Source organism: Hippoglossus hippoglossus, chromosome 12 (genome assembly GCF_009819705.1).
Source record: "Hippoglossus hippoglossus isolate fHipHip1 chromosome 12, fHipHip1.pri, whole genome shotgun sequence".
Lineage (NCBI taxonomy): Eukaryota > Metazoa > Chordata > Actinopteri > Pleuronectiformes > Pleuronectidae > Hippoglossus > Hippoglossus hippoglossus.
The window spans coordinates 9,119,868-9,143,364 of NC_047162.1; the positions used below are offsets into that span (position 1 = coordinate 9,119,868).

A 23,497-nucleotide genomic window follows, 5' to 3' on the forward strand; every position below is an offset into this window, starting at 1 on the left:
CGACATTAGAATTTAAGGGGCACGACCTTGGCAGAGGTATAGACTCTACTGAGGGCCATTCTAGTCGGATTCTGATTTTAGGTCATTCTTTTTTTTCATATTCTTTCTAAATTTCATCCTTATTATATTTATATATTTTATATTATATTAGCATTTCTAACTGTTGGATCTAACAGAGTTACTGATAAAGCCAGACTTGATGAGCTGCACATTCGGAAGTTTATATTGACGTTAATTCATTTTCAGGTTAATCAACTTATTTCCCAAAACTCTTCTCATCATTTTTTCAGGACATGCACAAGGATCACGGCTTCTCAGCCACATGCAGCAGTGTTCTGTTGCACGTATCCACACAAAAATAGAAAGAAAAAACGACTGAAGTCAAGAACAAGCCAGAGTTGAAAACATTTTGACAAGATTTATTTAACCTACCAAGAGCCACAGCCCCAAAAATGTCCCCTAGATTTATGTACATCTTCAAAGAGTGTTTTTCCATATATACAAATATACTGTATTTACACTTGTTTACAGGCACAAAAATTTGAAAGTTTGAGATGAACTAATCCTAAATTTATTTGCTCCAAGCAGAGATGAGAAGGATTCGCTCCTCTGTTTATCATGTTTCACGTCCGACCACTGTTACACAATAATGTACATAAAATCTAACCTTTCATTGACATACAATCGAGAACTGTGTGGAAAACCAGATCACAGCGGAAGGACAGTTTCATTTTGAAACCCAGATTTGTCTTTTTTTTTTTTTAAACATTCACTTATGATAAAAGTATCGTCTGTTACTTCTAAAAATAAAAAAATAAAATAAAAAAGGGGCAGGCATGTTTTATGCGAAACCAGAAACACACACACACCTACACACATTCCCAGTTAGTTTATGTGTTGTGAAATGGTAGCATGCGAAAGAATGAGTAGGGGGAAAAATGGCGTAGAGAAAAGGGAGGGTTAAAAACGAGAGGATTTCCAAACAGGGAGGTTTGGGTTTTTTGGGGGGGGTGTAAGCCGAGTCACCGCCAGAGGCACCACTCACCCAGGGCGAGGCAGAAGAGCAGGAAGGCCTCGTGGGCGTGAACCCCCCAGGCCTGGTCCTTCAGCAAGGGAGGCAAGAGTCTCACCTCTGCCTCCCGAGCCTCCACACTGTGGGGCTTGGTAGAGGAGGAGGTGGAGGAGGAAGAGGAGGAAGAAGGGAGGACAGAGGGAGTGCTACTTCCAGACAGGGAGAATGAAGTGTCGACAGGAGAGGAGGCTGTGAGGGAGGGAGTGATGGAGAAAAGAGTGTTGAGGAAAACAGGAAATCTCAACAAGGGAGGACATGCAAGAAAGACAGAAGGGAGCGACTAATGAATGAGGAATAGGATTTTAAAAATCTGCTGCAATAAATAAAATAAAATAAAAAAGGAAAAAAATCATAACTTGCACAAAAGGGACAAAATGACATTACCACAGATTTGACGTCTTAAATAATAATTCTCTGAAAATGTTCTAAAACTGAAGTAAAGGTTTTAATTAAAAATAAGTATAAAAAAATAACTTCAGATTATTTCCAGGGCTTTTTTTTTTTTTTTCGAGGAAAGAACCACTGACGGTTGATATCATCATAAATCATATTTACGTTATTAACAAACCACATGAGGGCAGATGACTAGTAGAGGTTAATACACAGGACTGTCAGGAGTTGTATCCACGTAGGAATGTCTACTTCACAGGGAGGGAAAAGAAATTAAATACAGAGACTCCAGATTGTTGCGCAGGATGAGTCCAAACAAGACAGTGGTTTGATTTAATCCATGTTTTTCTCTTTTTTGTGATGTTTCGAACTCGACTTCGCCGCCTCGACGGGTGAGATAAGGCGCTCTGCAGACGGCAACACTGTACAACGAAGCAAGGCTGCAAAGTACCGAGAAAATCTTCCCTGAGAAAACACTGTAACGGTGAAGCATTTACCCAAGTTCAACAGCCAACGCTTTGCTTTGAAGAAAAAAAAAAATGCAAAAGCTTTAAGAGATTTTTTTCTCACCCAGGCTGTACCAAATAAAAAAACGATTCCAATTTGGAAAACATCACAGTAACTTACCAATTTGGTAAAGAATGTTTCCAGTTTGGAATTTAAGAAATAGCTTCACTCGCTGGACTTAGCTGAGATGGTGCAGCTTCAATGGGCACAGTTGTACTTTATCAGAAAAAGCTCTAAGTCAGACAGCAGGAGGTAAATCTGCACAAGTGGGGCGCCCGCCTTAAGCCTTGTAATGATAAAACGTCATCCAATGCTGTACACTGACTGAACATGCTTCCATATAGAGGACAACACTTAAGACTTGTGAGCAGTGGGAAGATGCAGCAAGAACGTGACCCCCTGTAACTCCTCTCGATGCCGAGAGAAACTAGAGCAGGCGTCTGCTTAGCAGTAAGGTTCATCTGCGTCTGCAAACTGGATGGGCTGAGATTCACAGTCCACGTCAAAGGGTTTCTCCTGCGACGGGCTGTCCTCTCCGAAGTTGTGGGAGGGGATCCGACCGTTGCCGGACTCTGGCTCGGTCTCATACCCTGTGTCGCGGAGTGCCCGCAGGTGTTGTGTGGTTTGGCTGCCGTTCTGCGTCGGCTGCTCCGTCATGTGAATTTTGTCCGTCGCGGACGCTTCCATCAGACCTGCTTCACAGGTGCGATACTCGGGCTGAGTGGCGCTCTTGTGGCTGCCCAGCAGAGCAGCTCGCATACGCAGGCAGGGAGCTGGAAGGTACTGCATGTAGCAGTTGTAGGCCAGCGCAGCCAGGAAGAGGAGGAAAAACAGGAGGAAGAGAAAGAGGAGGGCAATGCTGTTGTTGTGCTGCAGATACTCGGCCGCTGGGTCCCGGTTGTCAGGGCGGGCGCTGTTGGAGCTTGATGGAAGAGCTTCCAACTTTGGCTGGAGCTTGATTGTGCTGCTAGGGGGCGGGGTTAGTGACGAGTCAGTTTGGGGCGGGGAGGTGAAGAGGGCAGAGGCTGGGAAGGTGGGGGGGGCGAGGGCTGAAGTTAGTGGGGCTTTGTCTGTCTCATCATTACCTTCAGCGGTGCTAGGTGTCTCGTGGCTGCCGAGGGTGGTGGTGCGGTGGCCCGCCTGGTGTGGGGCTCTGGTCGGGAGATCCAGAGTGAGGACGTATCCAGCCAGGAGGCGACTGAAGTTCTTCCCGGCAGCGGCGGCCCATTCCACGGACCAGCACTCGTAGTGACCTTGATCCTCTGGTGCCACGCTGTAAATGAGGAGACCATTTTCACCTATGAGGTGAAAGCGAGAGGCCTCGGTGAGAACCGAGCTGTTGGATTTCCACATCACATGGGCCAGGTTGGAGTGTACCAGGCAGAGCAGCTCGACAGAGCTCCCCGGTTTCACCTTCACTTGCTGGTAGTCCTTCAGCGACAGACCTGACGCTACAAAGCAAAACAAGAGAGAGAATAATGAGTTTTGCATAGTTAAAGTCTCGTCTAGTAACAGGTCCTGTTTAAAACAGATGAGAGAACAATCAGACAAGACATGCTTTTTACATTTGACAACAAAATAAAATCCTGCTTTATTTCTTTACCAGATTTAGATTTCACTAGGGCGGTGCTTAACCTGCCTATTTGGAATTGGCTGGTTACTCAGCCTGTGATTATGCTGGTAGCAGTTTTCTCTAACTTTAAAAGTGACCTGAGGTTATTGAGTCGCTGCAAGTAAAGACCTGCTGCAGGACTCAGTCCACAGAACCCTGAAGCCGATCCATCACTGCTGCACAAAGAGCTGTTCAGTTCAGTGAAGCCCAACTCAGTACGCAGAACCCCGAACTGGAGAATCAGCTGTTGTGATCAACAATGTCACTTACATTGAAGAGTCCCGGCAACAAACAAACACTGGTCACCTGTTCATGCAAAGTTTATCATTATTGAACACATCACATGTCCAAAATGCACCAAATTCAACACTGAACTTCATTGGGTCAGTGTTGAATTTGGTGCCATGGTGGCACATGCCAAGTGTGAAACCGATAAGATGAACGGTTCTCAAGATATACAAGCCACATGCAGACAGACAGAATTAGCAGATAGATAGATGACAGTATGCCAGACTACTGTGGCTTCCACTTTAGACATCAGGGAATTTTCAGAAACCATTCAGTTATGGGATAAAATGGTCAAGGAAGTGGAGAAATTCATTCTTTCACTAAACTCCACCAATGCAGCCTTAAGATTAAAAACATCCTTCACTTTAAAACATTTGTGTTATTATATCAGATCGATGCACTTTATGAGTTACATGGTGGGTTCTTGATTGCATGTCAGCCCGTGTAATAAAATGTCTTTATCGTGTAGTATATGAGCATGTTGCAGCCTACCTGAAGGACACTTGTCTGCGTCACCATTCAGGCTCTGAATCAGCTTCCTGAAAAAACAAACATCTTTATTATTTTCACGAGTCTTAATCTATAGTATAAGCAAAGATGGCACTCGATTCTGGTTTGGCTTCACTTAACCAGTGTAATAATGCATGAGTGGAGTACTGGCATGTACAGAGTAGACCGTGTGATAGATCAGGCGATAAAACAAATCTTGAAGCTTAATGGTGAGTTACCCGTGCTGTGGGCTGGGAGCATCTAAGATGTTGACGCAGGCGGCGGTGCGGCGGTCCCAGGCGCAGTACGGGTCTCGTGCCAGGATGCAGCCATCACAGGACGGATACCTGCCACAGAACGCTGTGGGTGACTGGACCACGCCCGAGTCCGAACCGGCGTACAGGGATCGTGTCTGTGGAAACAGAAGGTGGTTCACTATAATATGCCAAAGAAACTGCACACAAAAAAGATACAATATACTAAGAAGTCTGGAACTTCATTTGGGTTAAGGGTCAAAAGGATGAACACTTAAAGACACAGAAGACAATTCTGCATATACTTTGAAAAGGGAAATCATCATAACAGTCTGTAAAGGTTGCAACACAAACTCCAGACAACCACAAACACACGCTCATCATAATAATAACGTGCAGGCTTCCATTTAGAGGAACTGTTGGTTTTGCTGCAGACATCTTCTTGTAACTTCCTATCTTCACAGCAGAATAACCACATCTCAAACACACATGAATGATAACAACTTCACTAGATACAGCCCTCAACTACTCATATGATCAATTCAGCCATGCAACACAGAAGACCTTGACCCTGTGAAGACATCGGCCTCTGTTCAAACCCAAGGTTGATGATGGTGTTCTGTTAAATTACACTGCACAGAGCCAAGAGAGGTCACACACGCACACACACACACCCACCACCCCCACCCAAACAAAACATGTGGTTTTGGCTCGGAAAACACCTAGACATTGTTTATTTCTCAAGGTGCGGTTGTGTCTTCGTGTGAAAGTCACTCACCTCAGATGACAGCAGTAAGTTCTTGATGGGCTCCGGGTTCTTTAGAAGCTGGATCTCCTCCACCATGTGAACGTCTCCGTCGTACACCACCGACTTATGCAAGATGCCCTTATCTGAAAAGGAACATGGTCAAATGTCAGTCTGTCGGCCGAGGTAGAAGCCGGCAGCAACAGGCAAAACAAAAAAGATATAAGGAAAATAAGAAGGTATTAGATTTGTGTGTGAGTAAACTGACAATATACACATGTTTTAACATTGAAACGGCTTGTAAAAAATGTATAATGGTTGAAATGTCTGCAATTACTTATAGAAGGAACAACTTCCAAAAGTCAGCAGACAATATGACAAACTAAACACAACCTATATTGTAATAAGGTCACTGTTCTGCTTATAACAATTTGTCCACTTTGTTATCTGGTTAAAAAAACAAAACAATGGAAAGTTGTGATACAGGATATAACTTTGTTAATGCTGAGCTAATTATTGTCAAGCATATTTCCCTGTGTAAACTGAATTCAGTTTAATACACTTCAGTGAATGCAACAAAACAAAATAAATATCAATTATGAGACACTGTGCCTGCACATGCATACTCAAAATGACAAATGGCCGTTATAAGTACATCCTAATTTAAATGAATGTAAACTGATAAACTCTTGTGACCTGTTGCGGTAAAGATGACGTCGTAAATGTTCCCGTCGAGCGCCCGGACCCTCTCCACGACGATCTGGGTGTAGTTGACGTCTTTGGTGATGAGACGAGGACCGTTGCCGATGGGCAGGACAGGGTCCTCCAGCAGGGGGTGGTCCTTTACAAACTGAAGGGTCTTGTCCGGCAGGTGGAGGGAGCTGCTGATGTTCTGCTGTCGCATTAAGTTGTTGATGCACTGGTGGAGAAAATAAAGATTGTATTGTAAACTCACAGTACTGAATTGTACTGAATTGGTGGATGAGTGGATCCATTTCAGCCCTTCTTTAATGACTTAATTTGGCAGCTCTTAGGGATAAACTTTGAGCTACACAAAGTTTACACCAATGTTTCCATGAATCTGAGCTCAGTCTTCATAGTTCAAAGTTGTGTTCAAAGTACTTACTGCTCCTGGACGTGGAGAAGGAGTGATGCCATTGTAGCGCACCCACTTGGTGTGACTCTGCTCCACTGTGGCCTTCTGCATGTACTTGCCCTTGGAGAAGACGTCCTCCACAGCTGTCATGTTATAAGCGCACACAGCTGACAGGCCCACGTTACCCCTGAGGCACGAGGATGATGATGATGATGGCGTCGAGAGAGAAAAGAGGGAGGAGAGGTGAATTTAGAAACCTGCATTATATTGTATAATACCACACTTTCCTCATCCCCAGCTCAAGATCTTCAAATCACTGACCACTGGGAGGTGAAGACGGCGTAGATGACCGTGTCCCTCCAGTCGGACTCCTTCAGGATGAAGACGTCGTGCACTACGTTGAAGACGAAGTTGAGCTCGGGCATGGAGCACACCAGCTTAGCTTTGAGAAAGGACGTCCACTTCTTCTGCAGAGTGCGCTGCCCCCCGAGGTCGCCCTGTTGTGGGATATTGAAGACATTAGGCAGTGTGGGGAGAGGCAGAGGAAAGAGGCTGAAGAAAACAGATGATGAAAAGAGGGAACGGCAGGTGCATGAGTTTAAATAGACATACAACAGCATTTACAGTCTCATTATATGCTGACATGAGCTGATGTGTCGGTTTCTGGCTTTTTGGGATGTGTACAAATGGTATCATAGTTCATTACAGGTGTTCGGTTCAAAATTTCCCTCCTGTTTTGGTCATCAGACACAGTCAAACACTGAACTCCAGATATTCTCCTGAAATTATACAGAGGGTCGTAACTATGATGCTAAACACAAGCTGATTTTAATGTATGAGGAAATGTGTAAATAAATCACAATATATTCTCGAGTCGTGAGGTACGTGTTATATTTTAGAAAGGGACCATTTTGTGATCTTAGACGAGGACGCTAAGTTATTTGCTTCCAATTTTACAACTTTATTGATCCAGAGGGAAATTAAGAAATATCATACGTAGAAAGTTTTATTTTCTTGTTCGACTCATGCTTCTCTGCAGCAGAGGTATTTATAGATGTTGACTGTGCTCCTGAATTTACATGACGCAATGAAAAACAACATTTATGCTATGATATGAGCTCAGGTAAGAGATACAAGCCAAAAGTAGGAGAGGATGACTCTACACAGAATAAGACGTGCGCTCACAGTCAGCAGGAGGGTCAGGGCTATAAAGGCAGGTGCTGCTGGTATGTACAGATGGTGCATGACGTGCACTGACCTTACAGACGCGCGCCACCCTGGGGATGAGCAGCTTGCCAAAGAATTCGTACTCCACCGACACCTCGGTGAAAAAGTAGTAGATTTTGTCATCCTCGCCATATGCTTCGTTCCTCCCTTCTCTGATCACGTCTGCGTGAACAAAACTGGGCTCTGCGAGGAAAGCGGAGAGGCGAGAGAGAAAGAGAAAGTTGATGGTGAAAATAGACCAGGATAATTGATCGGTTATTGTGAAAGCCTCATTGTGTTCCTGTTCCTAAGGGTGCCATTACCTATAATTTAGCGGAAACTCCTTTTCAACCCTAACAACTAGACACTAGGGATGTCCCACTCAAGTTTTTCTTTGACCATGAAACCTAATCCAAGTCCTTTAATAGTCTGCCTTTTACTGATAACAAATCCAAATCCAAGACTTAGGCCCTGTTCAGACCTGGTATTAACGTCCGTCCTGAGAGATCCGATCACAACTCGAATCTCCTCTGTTCACACCTGGCGTTAAAATGTGTCCTGAATGTGTTTCCTGTGACCACTTGTGATCGGATCTCACTTCCACGCTCTATATGCAAATAATCACAAAGGTCATTTCTGTTTGCGTAGACCAAATAATGCTGTTTTAACCCGTCTGAGTTTACAGATGTGTCCTGTGTCAGTGTGTTTGGTAGGAGAGAGATAGAGAGAGAGAGGTCTAGTGTCATGAATGCAGCGGTCTGTATTCCACGTATGACAACATGAATTTGACATTTGTGTCTATTTATTTAACTCTTAAACATTCATTCATATCATATCAGTAATTTAACAGGGAGAATGCTGCTTCTGAAACTGACATGACACAGAATTGCCAAAATAAAAATGTTACACAGAGAGTGAACACTATCGATGGCCTGCCAAGGGGCAGATTTTGTTATTTTAACCATTGAAAGCAAGTCAATGGATGTTTTGCACACTGCAACTGATTATCTGAGCGTTTTGCAAATCCCAGTGTCAGAACACTTGCCAAGTAAGTTGAATAAAATGACTATTTATATCACGCTTTTCCAGTCTTATCGACCACTCAAAGTGCTTTACAGTACAAGTCACATTCACCCATTCATACAGCGCAATTCTTCTATCACCCTCTCCCAACAGAGCAGCAATTTGGGGTTCGGTATTTTGCCCAAGGACACTTTGGCATGTGGACTAGAGCAGCCGTAGATCAAACCACCGACCTTCTGGTTAGTGGTCAACCCCCGAGCAACAGCTGGCTCAGCGTTTTGCATTTTCACTTGCACGTTGAAACTTAATATTTTTTATATTTTTGTCTTTCAAAGGACAGCAGAGGAGTTGGAGCCTTTGTGTTTGCCGATACAGATCCATTAAAATGCTTCCACACAGGACTGGCGCTACATCTTTACCCGAAACAAAATCTTTGACGCTTTGGAAAATCATCTCCTCCAAACCAAACACTCCCAAAATGAATTCAAGATGTTCACTTGTCACGTTCTGTTCCAACTCACCATTGAGCCACGACGTGGAGTACTCCGTTCGGAGCAGGGACTGGTCTGGAGAGTATCTGGAAATAATCGGTTCGCTGCCTAAGAAGTTAAAAGCCGTGCCAGAGTACAGCACTCCGTCTGATAGAGAAGCAGAAAAGAGAAGCAGAAAATAAAGCAACAAAATCATGATCTCCCAATCCAGAGAGAAGAAGAGATTATTGAAGATTATTATGCTTTTTACTGCAGGCGGACGACCAAATGAACTCTTAGTGAAATAAGATAAAACCGGACTCCGCTACTCACCGACCATGACGGTGGTGAAGCTCTGCGACGGGTCAAAGGAGCATTGTCCCCGGCCATCTTCAGCCCGACCGTCCAATGAGAAGTCAGCGAGGTTCTGAGAGCAGAGGGGATTCAGTTTCAGTTAAAGGGTTCACGGGTTGCTGCATTGATCGGCGAGTCCGGACAAGTTTATTAGTGCAGGACTGAGACGGAGGGAGTGAGCGGTAACCTACCAAGTAATCACACCGAGGTTGAAATGCGTGCGTGCCGCAGACGTACAACCGCTCGTCGTCTACCACTTGGAGAACTCGAATGTAGTTTAGACAATCCTTCTGGAAAGAGTCATAAATAAATTAAATTACTCTTGTGTTTTATTATTCATCAACACTGGAGATAATTATTCTGAAACAATTAAGTTGAACAAACCTCTTTGGATTTTCCTTTAAGCGTGCACATCAACAAGGGGTTTTCTGCGACTGTCCACTCAACCTTGATGGTTAAAAAGAGTTTTTCAATGCATATGAATGTTTCTTTAAATCTCCATTTGTCAGAAATCTTATTTGCTCGTTGATACCTTGTTGTTCCTGACTGTCACGTTCTTCTTGCTGAGCTGGAAGATGGCCTCCCTGGCTCCGACATACAGCGCATCCTTTTTCTCGCTCAGCAGCAACGTAGAGTAGTTGTAGATCCCGGGCTCCGAAAACTCCAGCAGATCTAAATCTGTGCACAACAGGATCAGATCACATTAGTTTAGCAACCACAACAACCATAAAATGCACATTTTACATTTCAAAATCTGCATTAAGCATTCAATTTCAAGCTGATGTGATCAATGTTTTTACATTAAAATATGAAAGAAGTCCCCTGTAGTGATAAATCAACAGATAATTATTACCCTACACTTAGATTAAATTAGAGAGATTTAACTCTCTTTAATGTCTTTCAGCTCATTGTTTATGTTTTATGGTGCAGGACTAGTTTTATGGGTTTGGCTTCACTTTCACTGTCCGGGTCGTCAGGGTCGTTTCCAGTTGCAGCAGGGTTAAGTTGCACTTAGTATTTACTGCCGTACCCCTGATGAACTCTAACAATGACAACACAAGGCTCTAGATGTAACATGGACGACAAGGCCACCTAACACACAGCTTTGATTACTGCAGAAGCTGAACTCTCCAACGAACGTATGACACACGATTCTGTCGAGCGCATGTCTCGTTGTGCTGGGAGTTGCAAACCCAGAGGAGAGTTTGTGTTCGCATGGCTTTTGGTTGTGCCAGGTGCAAGTGGGTTCGGGTTGCAGGTGCCTGGGCATAAACACCACAATGATGAAAGCAAATACTCTCAGTGACTGACTGACTGCAACAGTGACTGGAGACACTTTGTTAAAGGGTGAGCTGCACTGGGTGGAACACAGCCACTGAGTTACTGCAGCTATTTATGTGAACAGCGGTAAGCAAACACAACGTCCGCTTGACGGTAAAAGCTCAACAACTAAAAGAGCCTGTGGTGAAATGGAGGAGAGTCTGACGAGATAAATTAAGAAAACTGATGTAACCAAGCAATTCAAAAGATATTTTCACTTAGTTATGAACATATTGGCTGATTTATACTTGTAATTTTATCCTACTTAGCCTTTAGTTATCAAAATGACAAACAATTATGTATTTGTATTGGTCCCTCTACTTTAAACAAGTATTTGTCCCTCAAATTGCTGCTTCATCTCTCTATCATATTTAATTTAGACAAGGTTCTGTACAGTCCGCCTCACCTTGGTGTCTCCAGGACATTCGAGGCACAGCGTGGGGTCCGTGGGTGGAGACCTCCAGGAGCAGACCCAGAAACACTCCCAGCACGCCAAATCCCATATTAGACTCTGATGACTTCGGAACGGTGAAGTTTCCTCTGCAAAGACACACACGTGGACGGACAAAAGTGAAGCAACACACCTGATGCTCCGAGGATGAGATGAGCGAGTTCCTCACAGCCTGAACTTATCGTGCAGAACGCATGCTAAATAAAAAGGGGGACAGGCATCAAATCCACTTCCCTCACACTGTGAGCTAGCAGAACTGATACATCCTCTTTTGTGACGCTCAGAAGGTCAGTGGAGCATCTCAGTCACACGCATGAGAGATGATCTTTTGGACTGAGACAGCATAAAAACACTTCTCTTAAAATAATAAAAATGTTGCCATGTTTTCACATTTATAAAATTAGAGCTGCATAGTTGATTCATTTTAAAATGTACTGATTCTAGCTTCAAGATAATTGTTTTCCTTCACGTATATATATATGACAGTTTATAGATTTATATATAGATGATGTATAGACTGAATAATGAATCAGTTAATCAACAAAATAACCTGCAAGCTAACGATAATTACTTAGTTGCCCTATACAGTTAAATTTGTTGGGAATTCCACATTGCACATATAAAATATCCAACTAATGTGTGCACGTATATACATTTGGATTTTGTTATTAGACATTTAAAAAAAGTCTGGATATTTATGTGAATCTTTAATATTTTAATTAAATTCAAGTGTTCTTAGTGTTGTTTCGAGGGAAACAGTGAAGACAATAGTCAGCTGGACTCAAAGTACTGGCGTCTCTTCTCTCTCATGTTCATTAAACAGCCGTTATTTAATCTGATACACCAGAAAACAGGAAATAAGCTCTCACCAGTGAAGGGAAACAACGAAGCCATTTGCAATTTGCATACTTTAATCTAAAAAGGAAGAACATCTAATAGTCGCCTCTTAATCGGTTGCGTCCGGATACTCCAGGAGCCAGAGGAGGCGGCGGTGAGGAGCGAGGGATGCAGCGCATGACGACACCCTGAACTTACATGACCCATCACTAGTTTGTAGAGACCCACATGCAGCCTGCGTGACTCTCTAACATATCTGTGTTTAAAATCTGTTTGCAGTTATGCAACAACCTAACACCTCAGGCTTAAGAAAATCCCCTTTTTACTTGTTACTCTGCAGGGCAGCATTGTTCCCACACAGTAATGGGTGTATACGTTGGCCTCGCTTCATGACGACGACAGTGACAGTAACAATGATGAGGATGATGACGACAGCATTCCTGGCAGCTACAGTATCAGCTCTTATCAGGTGCAGGTGTTGTTTTCCATTTGCCAATTTGTGGAGCATCGTGATCTTTCAGCCTTTTAGCGGCTCGTCGTTCCCGCTGCGTTCGCCACAGGATGTGGCTGATAAGGACTCCATTAGGGTGCCCCGTGCCTGTGTGTTAAATTATCCAGACCCACCCCAGGACACAAATTATTTCAAATTCAATGAATTAAAGCTAATCTGTTCCCTAAGCTTTAAAGTGAAAGTCATTGCAGGTTCTTTCACATTTTAAAATGTAGCTGCTTTCAGACATGCACTGAACTCCAGACATTTTCCTGAACTTTTCCAAAGGGGCAGTATGTGAGAACCCAAATGTCCAAGTGAGCTGCTCCGGACAGAACCTTTCCTGCCAGCCTCCTGAGAAAATGTCAGAGCGAGCCCATGTGAGAATACAGCAAGTGAGTGGGTGAGCTGATGAGGTTTCTAACACATGACAGAAGTGAAACGAGTAGAAGAGAAATATCTCCGGATGAAAAAGAGCTGCCGTACACGTAGAAGACACCGACAAGACGTCAACTTGGAAAGACTTTGAAGAATTTGAGGGCTTTTGGCGATAAGCGATGCCTTGATGAGCTGTAAACAAAAACCCAATGCTTTCCACACTTGAATCCATGCGTCATGCCCTCCCTCCTGCTGCTCTACTCATACGCCACCTCTCGCCTGAATGTTCCCAACATTTGCCTGTTCTTGTGAATGCCAACAATCTCCTTATGCATTCGTATGTGAAAGGAAAACTCACATTTCACAGCTGACATTTACAGCTCATATCTGAAAATGGCTTTAAATACAACCATATACTGGGAAGTGATATAAATCAATAGCCTCAAACAATCATGACATTATATAACAGAAAATAAAACAAAACTCTGATGTTGAAATTTAGGACACATGTTGATTGTGGTATCTCAATGAAGGAGTTGGTCACTATCACTAATGACATTTTGGTGCACTCTGTCCTTTTAGAAAGACTTGTTTGTTTATGTGAAATAGTTAGTAACTTAATAGTTGAACACACCATGTTTAAAGTCGACAGTTCTGGGTCAACAGAAAAGCTGGGGGGAAAGCACGAGATTTAAAGCTTAAAGTAAAATATTAAAATAAATCTCTAAATCTGTTCTCAATCCTGCTTGTAATACAGCCATGTTTGGTAAATTTACTGCAGTGAAGGCCACATGCACAATAACCTCGAGGTCAATTTTCATGACTGTCGGCTAAATTCGCTCTGACATGGACGGAGAGCTGTGTAAATATCAATAACACTGATGTGGTATTAACTCAAAGTGATTAGCTCACATAATTCAATCGTTAGGCTGATGTTCTTCCTTTCTCTTCATCCAATGAGAGGAAGTGTCTCCAGCCTCGTCACCTGTCTTTACTCATGTTTAACGTCAATAACTTTGGCTTTTATGATAATTAGCCATGACTGGAGTCTATAGAAAAAGAAACAAGCAGAAGGAAGGTGGGTCTGACCGCTCAGTGGACTCGCTTCACTTTTCTCAGGGTGTAAAACGATCTGCCACAAAACAGGTTATTCTGTTTTTCAGGAGGAACTAAAGTACCTGCAGCAGCACACCTCCGCAAAATGGGTGGGCCGGTGACGCTAGACGGGATAAGAGGTTATCGGATGTCTGGTAAGATGAGGACCGAGATAAACTGTCAGGAAACGAAAAGCTGTATCACCATGTCTGAAGAAACATGGGCTTAATAAGCATTCAAGAATGATGTTCACAATCAGGTGGCTGAAGGGAAATTCTAGTGAATCACTAGAATGGCACTGGACATTTATGATACTGTCAAAACAAAACCCTGTTGTCGCCTGTTCCTTTCTTTTAAACTGTGCCACATTAACAGGGCTCTGCTTCTTGACTCACACGTTCAAATTCCAAATCGAAACACTTCGATCACTGATTATGTTGCCTTCAATTTTTTAATTCAAACAAACTAAAAGAACAAAGTCTGATGTGTGGTCAGAGACTGTTTCCCACATGTTTGCTCCATCGCAGCTCATCTGACTAATCACAATAAATAGATCAAATAATCAAACCAGAATAATAATCAGTCAGAAAAATATACGTCTGCTCACTAATCAATCACATTTATGAAATTATAATTTATGATAAATGTAAAAAATGGACCTAACACCGGCTATCTTGCAATGCTAAAGAAAGTGGTAACAAAAATATTCCTCCATCCGCGCCAATGTCCCTCTTTCGAGATTTAGCATTATGCAAAAATGACCTCCAGGATTCTATCTTACAAACAAACCTTAAAATTCTCAAATTCCTTTACTGGGTCATTTGTCCTCTGTAAAGGAATCTGATTTTTTAACTAGAAAAATCCAGCAAACGATACAATCACAAAAAACAGATAAATCATTGTCAATCACGTATTAATGACCCAGTAGCACCATTGTGGCCAATTCCACTCAAATATAGGTTAGTAATCAGTTACCCAGCCAAGGGCGACTTTGGTTAGTGAAAAGGGGGCAGAAAGATAATTGATTATTGATTTGGTTGTAAATGAGAACAAATGGCCCCAGATCTTTGACCCTCCCAACACTAGGATTTTAGATTTTTTTTGGGCTATGGTTTTCTCTGACTAAATCAGGCGAAGATGGAATTCCATCCCGGCTTCAGCCTTAGTCATGGACTCTGCTCGGCTATAGAGGGGGTCAAATACACAAGGACCTATTGTTTACTGAAGATGAGGGTCGCCTCCACTCCACTCCTCCCCCCATCACATCCACATCATCACTGCAGAGTGCTCAACAATGAACAGAGAGAGAAAGAGGGGACAGAGGGAGAACAACATCACGTCTCCCTCACATCCAGTTCTTTTACGCTCTTGCCAATCTAAATGCCAGGACAGCTTAGCCTCGAGGAAAGCCACCGAGCCGAGCCGGGGTTTTCAAAGATCACACAGGCCCATGAGCTCGGGATGTGGACGCATCCCGTAAAAGATGATCCATGAAGTGTCTAATGACGGTGGCATTAGCTGTGATTGTTTAACGGAAGCAGAGAGAAAGGACGGGCGTGACGCAGGCGTAGCATGAGTGGATGAGATAACAAAAGTAAATCCATGACAAAACCCCCAGACGGACCAAATTTCTCTTTTTGTGTCCTTTGAAAAAAAACCTCTGGTGGCACGCTGCATAAATAAGGCTTCGAATGAGACTTCTGCCCTCCGTCTGTGCACTCCCGACGCCCTCTGTCAATCTCACCACTCTGTTCCCCATTAAGGGCTTTAAAAAAAAGGTTCAAACCTCTTCGAGAGTCAGCGTTACAGTAGCAGAAAGAGTATACTGGCATCTACCCTATGCTACTGAGAGATTTAGAGGAGTAGCCATACTGGGCTGGGGATATTTAAGACTGTTACCATGCTGGCAGTACTCTTTGAGCCCTTTGTGTTCCCCTCTCAGCTCCTTTGGCTGGGCAGGGAGGTTGACACCTGCTTGGGGCCTTGGGGTTCCCAGCACCGCGCTGCTAACTGGGCAGAGCTACTGGCAGGCTGCCCACTGAGGACAGAGGACAGACAGAGGGGAGGGGAAACTGGAGCTCAGCCTATCTTTGCACAAGAAGTTTGAACATGTGAAAGAGAGAAAAATATATCACCATTATTGTTTGTGGAAGACAGACGGATCATTGGCAGAGTTCTAATCATTTCATTTTGATTGAACTGATCAGAATTGATCACTGAATAAGCAGATTTGCCCACTGGGTATATCTCCACCAAGGCCTTTGCGTTGTATGCTTTAGTCCCTGTGCATTTGTTTGTTTGTTTATCAGCAGGATTGACCAAAAACTACTAATCACATTTCCACGAAACTTGGTGGAAGGATGGGACATGGGCCAAGAAAGATCCCATTAAATTTTGCACCAGGTAAACTTTTTGACCCTACTTTCTTTACCATTGCGAGATAGGACATTTTTAGAGGTTTTCTCCAATTTCCCAGGGGATAATTCATGGAACTTGATAACAAGAAGCTCCACATCCTGCGAGCACACAGCACAGTGAGGATACGGAGTGTGGTGCAGGGTGATGTTAGGGACATCAGGCACCGCCTGCCAACGTCCCCATCCCAACACTTCTCTGGCCTCGCTGGCTCTCTTTTCCATGTTCTCACTCATCATCGGCATCAATGCACAGCGATGCTCTTCTTCCTTTTGCCGCAGCACGCCAAGAGGCAGATTTTTCTTCGTCTCCGTCTGTTGCTACAATACCAATGGGCCTGACCACGCACAAACAAACTGTGCAATGGGAAATGTGATTCGTTTATTTTGTGGAAAGAATGTCTCTTTTGGCAGTTCAGTATTTTATTTCCATACTGAGCTGCACTCAAAGTTTGCTCCAAGTTGTTACTTCTGAAGGGCGAAACCAACTTCTGCTGTTGTCAAGTCACCATTTCTGGCTGTCGTAAGGCTGCTGCTGATGCTTTATCATTGGGACCATCTGTACGGTACCCACCCAGCTGTGGGAAGAGTGATTATCCAACAGCACCAGTAGCTTATATTAATCAGCCTGCTTTACTGACGCTTCTCTAATAGTCCTGTCATAATTTAATCCAGGGGCTGGATGGAAACACACGCCTGTTGATGACCAGGGAAACCAGAGGGAAAAATTGCAATGTTTGCTGCGTCCAACTCATGGGACACTTTGGCTCCATGTCCACAGATGATTCCTGCCTCTTAAATGTCACTATGTACTGTTTTTTCTTAGTATTATGTGGTAATAAATTATACATGAATATATATATACGTTTAATCAAACAAAACATTTCAGTTGCTTCTTTCTCTCTTGGCCTACTGAGCAAACAATTCAGAAAATCGGAAATTGTAGTAATCGCTGTAGCCCTGGAATCGGCCTCCAGGATCTCATACAACATATTAGAATATAATGCATATTTGCACGTGTAGAAATTGGGCATTAGACTATGGTTTTTGTCTGGATATGCCACATAATGAAAACACATCAGTATGTTTGGTTTACATGAAAAAAGGAGGGCTTCTGTGTTTACAGTATTCTTGACTACTTGAAGTTGTCGCTCTTATAATCTCCAAAGGGTATTACGAGTTAGTTGGAGCCCGGCCTGTTTGAGAAAGTGAGCGCGCGAGTTTGGCCATAGATGTGGCTGAGACTCTTGCACGCTCACATGTTTACACGGTAATGCCAACTGTGGGCATCAAATCCCTCTTATGAGCCTAGAGAGGGACCAGGAGCCCATCTCAAAATACTACCAGCTGCATCCCAGTTCTGGGTTGTGTTTCGCCACACGCTGATGAACCGTTTTTGACATTTGGAGTGTAGGCAGCCAAGGCTTTATATTCTCTCAGTATTGACTCAGCTACTGGCAGTACATCTCCAGCTGACTGCTGCGCTTCCATCTGATCTGATGATTAAAGCTACAGTCCATCTTCAGTTCTTGTGTCTCTCACAGGTAACGTTCAATCTCCCAGTTTGTTGTTGGACCCCTGTTACATAGTCAGGCAAAAATATAAATAAAAACTTGGCAGGACAACCAGAGACAGAGCAACATTGGTGGTGCAGTTGTTAGCACTCTGGCCTCCCAGCGAAAGATTTCTGGATTCGAACCTGTGAATGGTTGTTTGTCTCTATACATCAGTCCTGTGGAACCCTCGCAACCTGGCCAGGGTGTACCACACTTCTCACCCAATGTCAGCTAAGATTGGCTCCAACCCCCTTCGCCAAAGATAAGCAGCATAGATAATGGACGGATGGACGGACATTTTCAGTGTTTGATCTGAGGTTTTGTTCTTCTCCGTAACTACACACACCCAGACTTGGTTTCAAACTTTTAATTTCGTTGACACTACCACCAAAATGAACTTCCTAGTCGTTCGAACATTACGTCATCGGGGGTAAAAAACTCTAAGCAATCCCTTGTTCCGCTTCATGATCCTTTTTCTTCTGTTATTTAATGCTGTCTCAACTTCCTGCAATTTGTCCAAAAATCCCCCAAAATGTTTTTACACTGCAAAAAATCTGAACCAAGGTTTGTTTGATCTGGACCAACACCAGGTTTTGGTCAGACTAAATTCTGTTGGTCCAGGCTGTGGTCTGAGGCACCTTTCACACCTGTTATTTTGTCTGACAGAAAAGTCTGAAGGTCTGGACCAAACAAGGTAAGTGTGAAACTGCCCTAGGTCTTCAGCCCGAACATACACACTCACAGACTCAGTTGACATCACTTGAGGCAATTTATATTCCCCATGAAGCCACAAAATAGCTTGTAAATTGACTTTGATGTGTAAAATCTGTGTGTTCTCTTTTACTTTCTTTGATTTTCTTGTTGTCTGGATAAATTATCACAAACCAAATCCACAGCTCTGGTCTGCACCATCTGGAATTCACTGGAGATAGACACAAGCCTTCAGTTGTGAAGTGCAAAGCCACCGTGTCAAAGCCACATAGTCATCTGAAGCCCAGTGAAACAGCTGTATGACCTCCACTGCACAGCTGACTGCTGGTCATACCTAGAAAATCATATATAAACTGCAGCAGATGACGCCGCCGTCATCACGATATCCGCGGTGGGCACGCCGGATGACAGATGGGAGGAAGAGTTCAACTTTTATAAGGCCAGATCGAGGATTAAGGTCTTATTCCACTTCATTCATGACGTTAATTTTACATCTACATTCAAGGTTGAATGAGCACATTTCTGATGCATTACAGGCTGCAAACAGAAACTACAGTTTTTCTGGTTATATTGAGAAGAAGGAAGCAGAATTAAATGTAGGTAAACCATCAATAACCAGCTAAATTGAGGAAAAGAGCTAGTGTGAAGGCAACACTGTACGGGGGAGGTAAAATGGGAACTCTCCTATGTAATTACCGGTTGTAGGGCCCCTGCTGAGCTAGCATGTCGACCTAAAGTGGCCACAGCAAAGGCAAATGAGGGGTCAGGTCCAGTAAAGGGTATATTTAGTCTGTTGATGGCGAGCTTTTTAAAAACAACACACCCTTTCTCTGAGTCACATGGTTGTGGAAGATTTGAATAACTTCCCTATAAACATACGGGCAAAGTGAAGTGGAAGGATAACTACAGGAACAAGCACGGCTGTGTGGTGTTCCCCATGCGAGGACCGAATGAGCCTCTGTAGTCCAACATGAAAACATAATCACCATGCGTGGTTTCTTTTAATTAGAGGAGGAAAAAAATGCAGAGGAGTTTTACTATTGACATCTGCAGCAGCACAAGATTACAATAAGAAGGGATTAAAATTCAAGGATCACCTAGAAAAGAAACAGGTGTTTCTTGCGCAATTACACGTCTGAAAATATGTTTTTATGTCATCATACAGATGCTAAATAAACTGTTTCCTGGAGCCACTTATGACATAACAGCCATTTCCCTCTGTTCCTATAAGAATGGCTTCTTACTTTTAAAAAGTAAATATTAACAATAACGCACAGATATGTAATTTTCTTCAAGTATGGCACTTTAAGAGGAAAACCCAGTGAAAAAATATTTTTTGTTATTCATCCTGGGGTGACTACAGTAATCTAAATGGTATTTGGTCACGTGGAAACCACCGCTGACAGTAAAGTCATAAACCTTTCACTTGATGTAGTTTCCTTGAGGCGACTGTGATGCCAGCCAGGCCTCGGGCGTATAACGTGGGACTATTTTGGGAAGCTGCAAGAGCCCCAGCTGATGGTCTTGCGGTCCCAAAGCTGGTGAGTGGTCCAGTCACATTGGTGGTGGTTGTTTAAACAGCAGCAGTTATAAGAGCAGGTGACTTTAGCTGCTGGACTGGAATAAATGTCTCGGTTGTTAATAAAATCCCAAGGTTTCGACTGAACGGAAGTGGAATAAAAATATCTAAAAGGCATTTCCCTTATTTCGAGTTTTAGTGTGTAGAGTGTTTTTCCAAGCAGTGGATGAAGGAAGAAAGAAAACAAAAAAAACTGGAAAGGCACTCAAGAGTGCATACCTCCGCCAAGGCCCCAGAGTCCCCTTATGACACCAAATTCTGATGTCTTATTTTGACTGCCCTCTTGCTGCTGTAACATTGCAAATTCCCCTGTTGTAAAGGATTATCTTATCTTTAAGTCTATGAATTTGGGTTTAATCAGATCGGCACCAAATTTCACACACTAACCACCTGAAAGCTTTAGGAATGCTCCATCCAATCCGTTTTAAACCAGATTGAAAACTTATATTTATTCACAAGTGCCTTTAACTAAACAATTTTACAAGGTCACTCCATCATTGTATTTTATTCTTTATTACATTATTCTACTTTTATTTGATTGTTCTATACATTTCTACCTACTGTATTTTTTCTACCTTCTTTGTAATCCATTTGCTTGAATGTTTTTTTAAACCCTGCTTTCCAATTTCAAATTGATTTCTTTGAATTCCATCTATGTTGTTTTTAATGTCCCTGTACAGCACAGAATCTGCTTCTGTATAGGAAATGTGCTTTATAAATGAAAGTGCCTTGCCTCATAAATATCAGCCCCTTAAACATGCCTGATTTCCCCCCCCCCCCCCCATCAAGTTGATGAATAATTCTGAGAAATCGAGGAAAACATTGAAAATGGCCTATACAAACAAACGCAGATGAAAACATAACCTCGTTGGCGGAGGCAGCCATCTTTCAAAGTAGAGCGTTCCCACCAGTCAGGGGACATACGGAGGGGCTGTAAACTTCACTAAAAACCCTGCTGTACTTTCCCCTCTCCTTTCTGTCTTTAAGGAGGACTCCTTTCTCTCGTGCTTTTCTCCCAGCGTAGCCTTCAGCAGGCACTGATTTCATGCTGGTAATTTTGGCCCGGCGGAGACAAAAACCTCCTTTGGAGTGTTGTGTGAAAACTCACCCCATCACCCACAGGCTGCCACAACACTAGCAGTGTGTCCTCCTGAACTTGGTGTGCCAGCAGATAAAAGCAACAATTTCACCGTTCCCCTCAGAGGAACAACACAAGGCCGAGACTGAAACTTTTAAACACGAATTGCGCAGATTTTTCCGTGATCTGGTCGGCAGATTCTGGACACACTTCAATCCTCGTGTTAATGAAGATAATCGTAGGCATTCAGAAGAAGTAGGTCACTTAAAATTCAAGCAGCTGAATAAGAAAAAGTTAGAAAAACACATGTGCAGGACTTATAAAAGTACTAATCACAGGTGTTTGCATGAACTGACCCTTTGCGAAGTGCTGCCTCCCTCAGTTAAAACCGGCATGCGTGTAAAGTTCTCATTTCTAGCATTGTATATATGCAGTTTGTAATAACAAAGGCAGATTTAATACTCAAAATAAGACATTTCTGAGACAATAGGTCCCTGATTTCACAAACAACAGCAGGCTTCTTATTCCTAGCTGATGACTGCCGCTTTAATTCAAGGCTGCAACCAACTCAACTATCGATTAATGTTCTGGATATTCTCTCCATTAGTCATTTTTTGGTACTTGAAAAGATCAGGAAAATGGTGAAAGCTACTTATTATCAGAAAATATTCAGTTAACTATCATGTGACTAAAAGCAACAAACCATGACATTTGAGAAGGTGGAAAAGGGCACTTGTTTGTGCATGTGTGTTCGAAAAATTAGTAAAATTATCAATTCAAAATATCTGCAAAACTGTTTTTGACAATCAACTAATTGGTCATTTTTTTTAACTATAGCTTATAGTTTTAATAGTTTTCAATAGGCTGAAAGAACAGCTGACTCCAGGCATTTAATAGGTCTGTGGATGAGACAAAGTGTCTCCTTGTTCTGTGCTCGTCATCTTAAGTGCGGAAACAAACTGGTTCTAAAAAGGTTCACATCAAATCCGAACCAGCCCTTTGCACCATGTTGACCTTGGTCAAAAAGGGGTAAAAGAGACCTGCATGTGCATACACAATGTCTGTCCCTAAAACATCATTGAGACAACACAGAGCATCGGTTTTGCTTCCACGCTGATGAAAACAAGCAGATCACAATTTAAAGAGGGAAGGAAAAGCAAATCACGCGGGCAAAAAAAAACAATGATTGGTGAAAGAGGAAGGTTTCACTGCAAAACACTGCACAAGCCAAGCGGGACCAAATCAGCTGGGTTGCCCAGGTGTGGTCATGCAAGGGGGAAATAAAAAAAAGGGAGCAAAGCCCTGAGGGGGGGGATAAGGGAGTGTTGGAGAAGCATGCAGCATTCGTGCTGAAGCATGCAGACCTGTGAGGGTCCACACCGTAAAACAAAGGGGAGGGAGAGGAGTAGAGTTTCTGACCTGTGGCTCCTTACAAGATGCGACGCTCTTCCTCCGGAGAGAATTATAAAATCCTCAAGCTAGGGAGGGGGGGAAGAAGACAGACAGACAGATCAGACAAGACAATTATGGGGTGTGTGTGTGTGTGTGTGTGTGTGTTTGCATGTACAAGTGGCAGGAAGCAGTGTCCATATGTGTGTGTGCTGAGTGTGTATGTGTGGTTAGTCGTCTAGACTATATACATATAATGATGAAGCAAACACATATTGCACAATAAAACTGATATTAAACATCTAATACACACAAACATGATGGTTAAGCATTATGAAGGAGAAAATGGTTATATCCATATATCATATGTCTGTCAGCATGTTGTCCTGACATTTATCACAGAGACAAGAGACAAACGAATGATGAGCATTATCCTCAGAGGAAGCTATGGTGAGGAATATTGATTTCCTCTAGCTGTGTCTACAACAGAGTGCAAAGAGTGTCAGGCCACAGCCTTCAGTCAAAACCTGTCCGAGCCCGAGAGGAAATTAACCGAGTCAACCCCAACCTGACAGGAATTTTTCTATTTGCTGTAAGAAACCGATGTAACCGATGACGGATCTAAAAAACAGACCCAAACCCGAATATTGTTTCCAAATGTTTGCCCAACGACTCCTGGCGGGCTCAGGTTGG

General features: G+C 43.0%; 1 protein-coding gene across 5 annotated transcripts in view; it reads right to left on the minus strand.

The window, feature by feature from the left end:
• Positions 1-23,497, minus strand: part of sema4d (sema domain, immunoglobulin domain (Ig), transmembrane domain (TM) and short cytoplasmic domain, (semaphorin) 4D) — a 42,297-nt gene that overhangs the window by 2,884 nt on the left and 15,916 nt on the right. For 2 of the 5 annotated variants that reach the window (XM_034601450.1, XM_034601451.1), the window contains exons 3-17: positions 11,233-11,366; positions 10,039-10,184; positions 9,891-9,953; positions 9,698-9,796; positions 9,486-9,579; positions 9,204-9,320; positions 7,712-7,863; positions 6,775-6,950; positions 6,484-6,640; positions 6,054-6,276; positions 5,391-5,503; positions 4,598-4,770; positions 4,362-4,408; positions 3,055-3,420; positions 1,046-1,261 (exon numbers count right to left, since the gene is read on the minus strand). In XM_034601450.1, coding sequence (XP_034457341.1) covers positions 1,046-1,261; positions 3,055-3,420; positions 4,362-4,408; positions 4,598-4,770; positions 5,391-5,503; positions 6,054-6,276; positions 6,484-6,640; positions 6,775-6,950; positions 7,712-7,863; positions 9,204-9,320; positions 9,486-9,579; positions 9,698-9,796; positions 9,891-9,953; positions 10,039-10,184; positions 11,233-11,366 — 2,276 coding nt within the window. Of the gene's footprint in view, positions 1-403; positions 3,421-4,361; positions 4,409-4,597; positions 4,771-5,390; positions 5,504-6,053; positions 6,277-6,483; positions 6,641-6,774; positions 6,951-7,711; positions 7,864-9,203; positions 9,321-9,485; positions 9,580-9,697; positions 9,797-9,890; positions 9,954-10,038; positions 10,185-11,232; positions 11,367-22,834; positions 22,894-23,497 lie in introns of those variants that run through there. The other 3 variants (XM_034601448.1, XM_034601449.1, XM_034601447.1) reach the window with 2 other exon arrangements.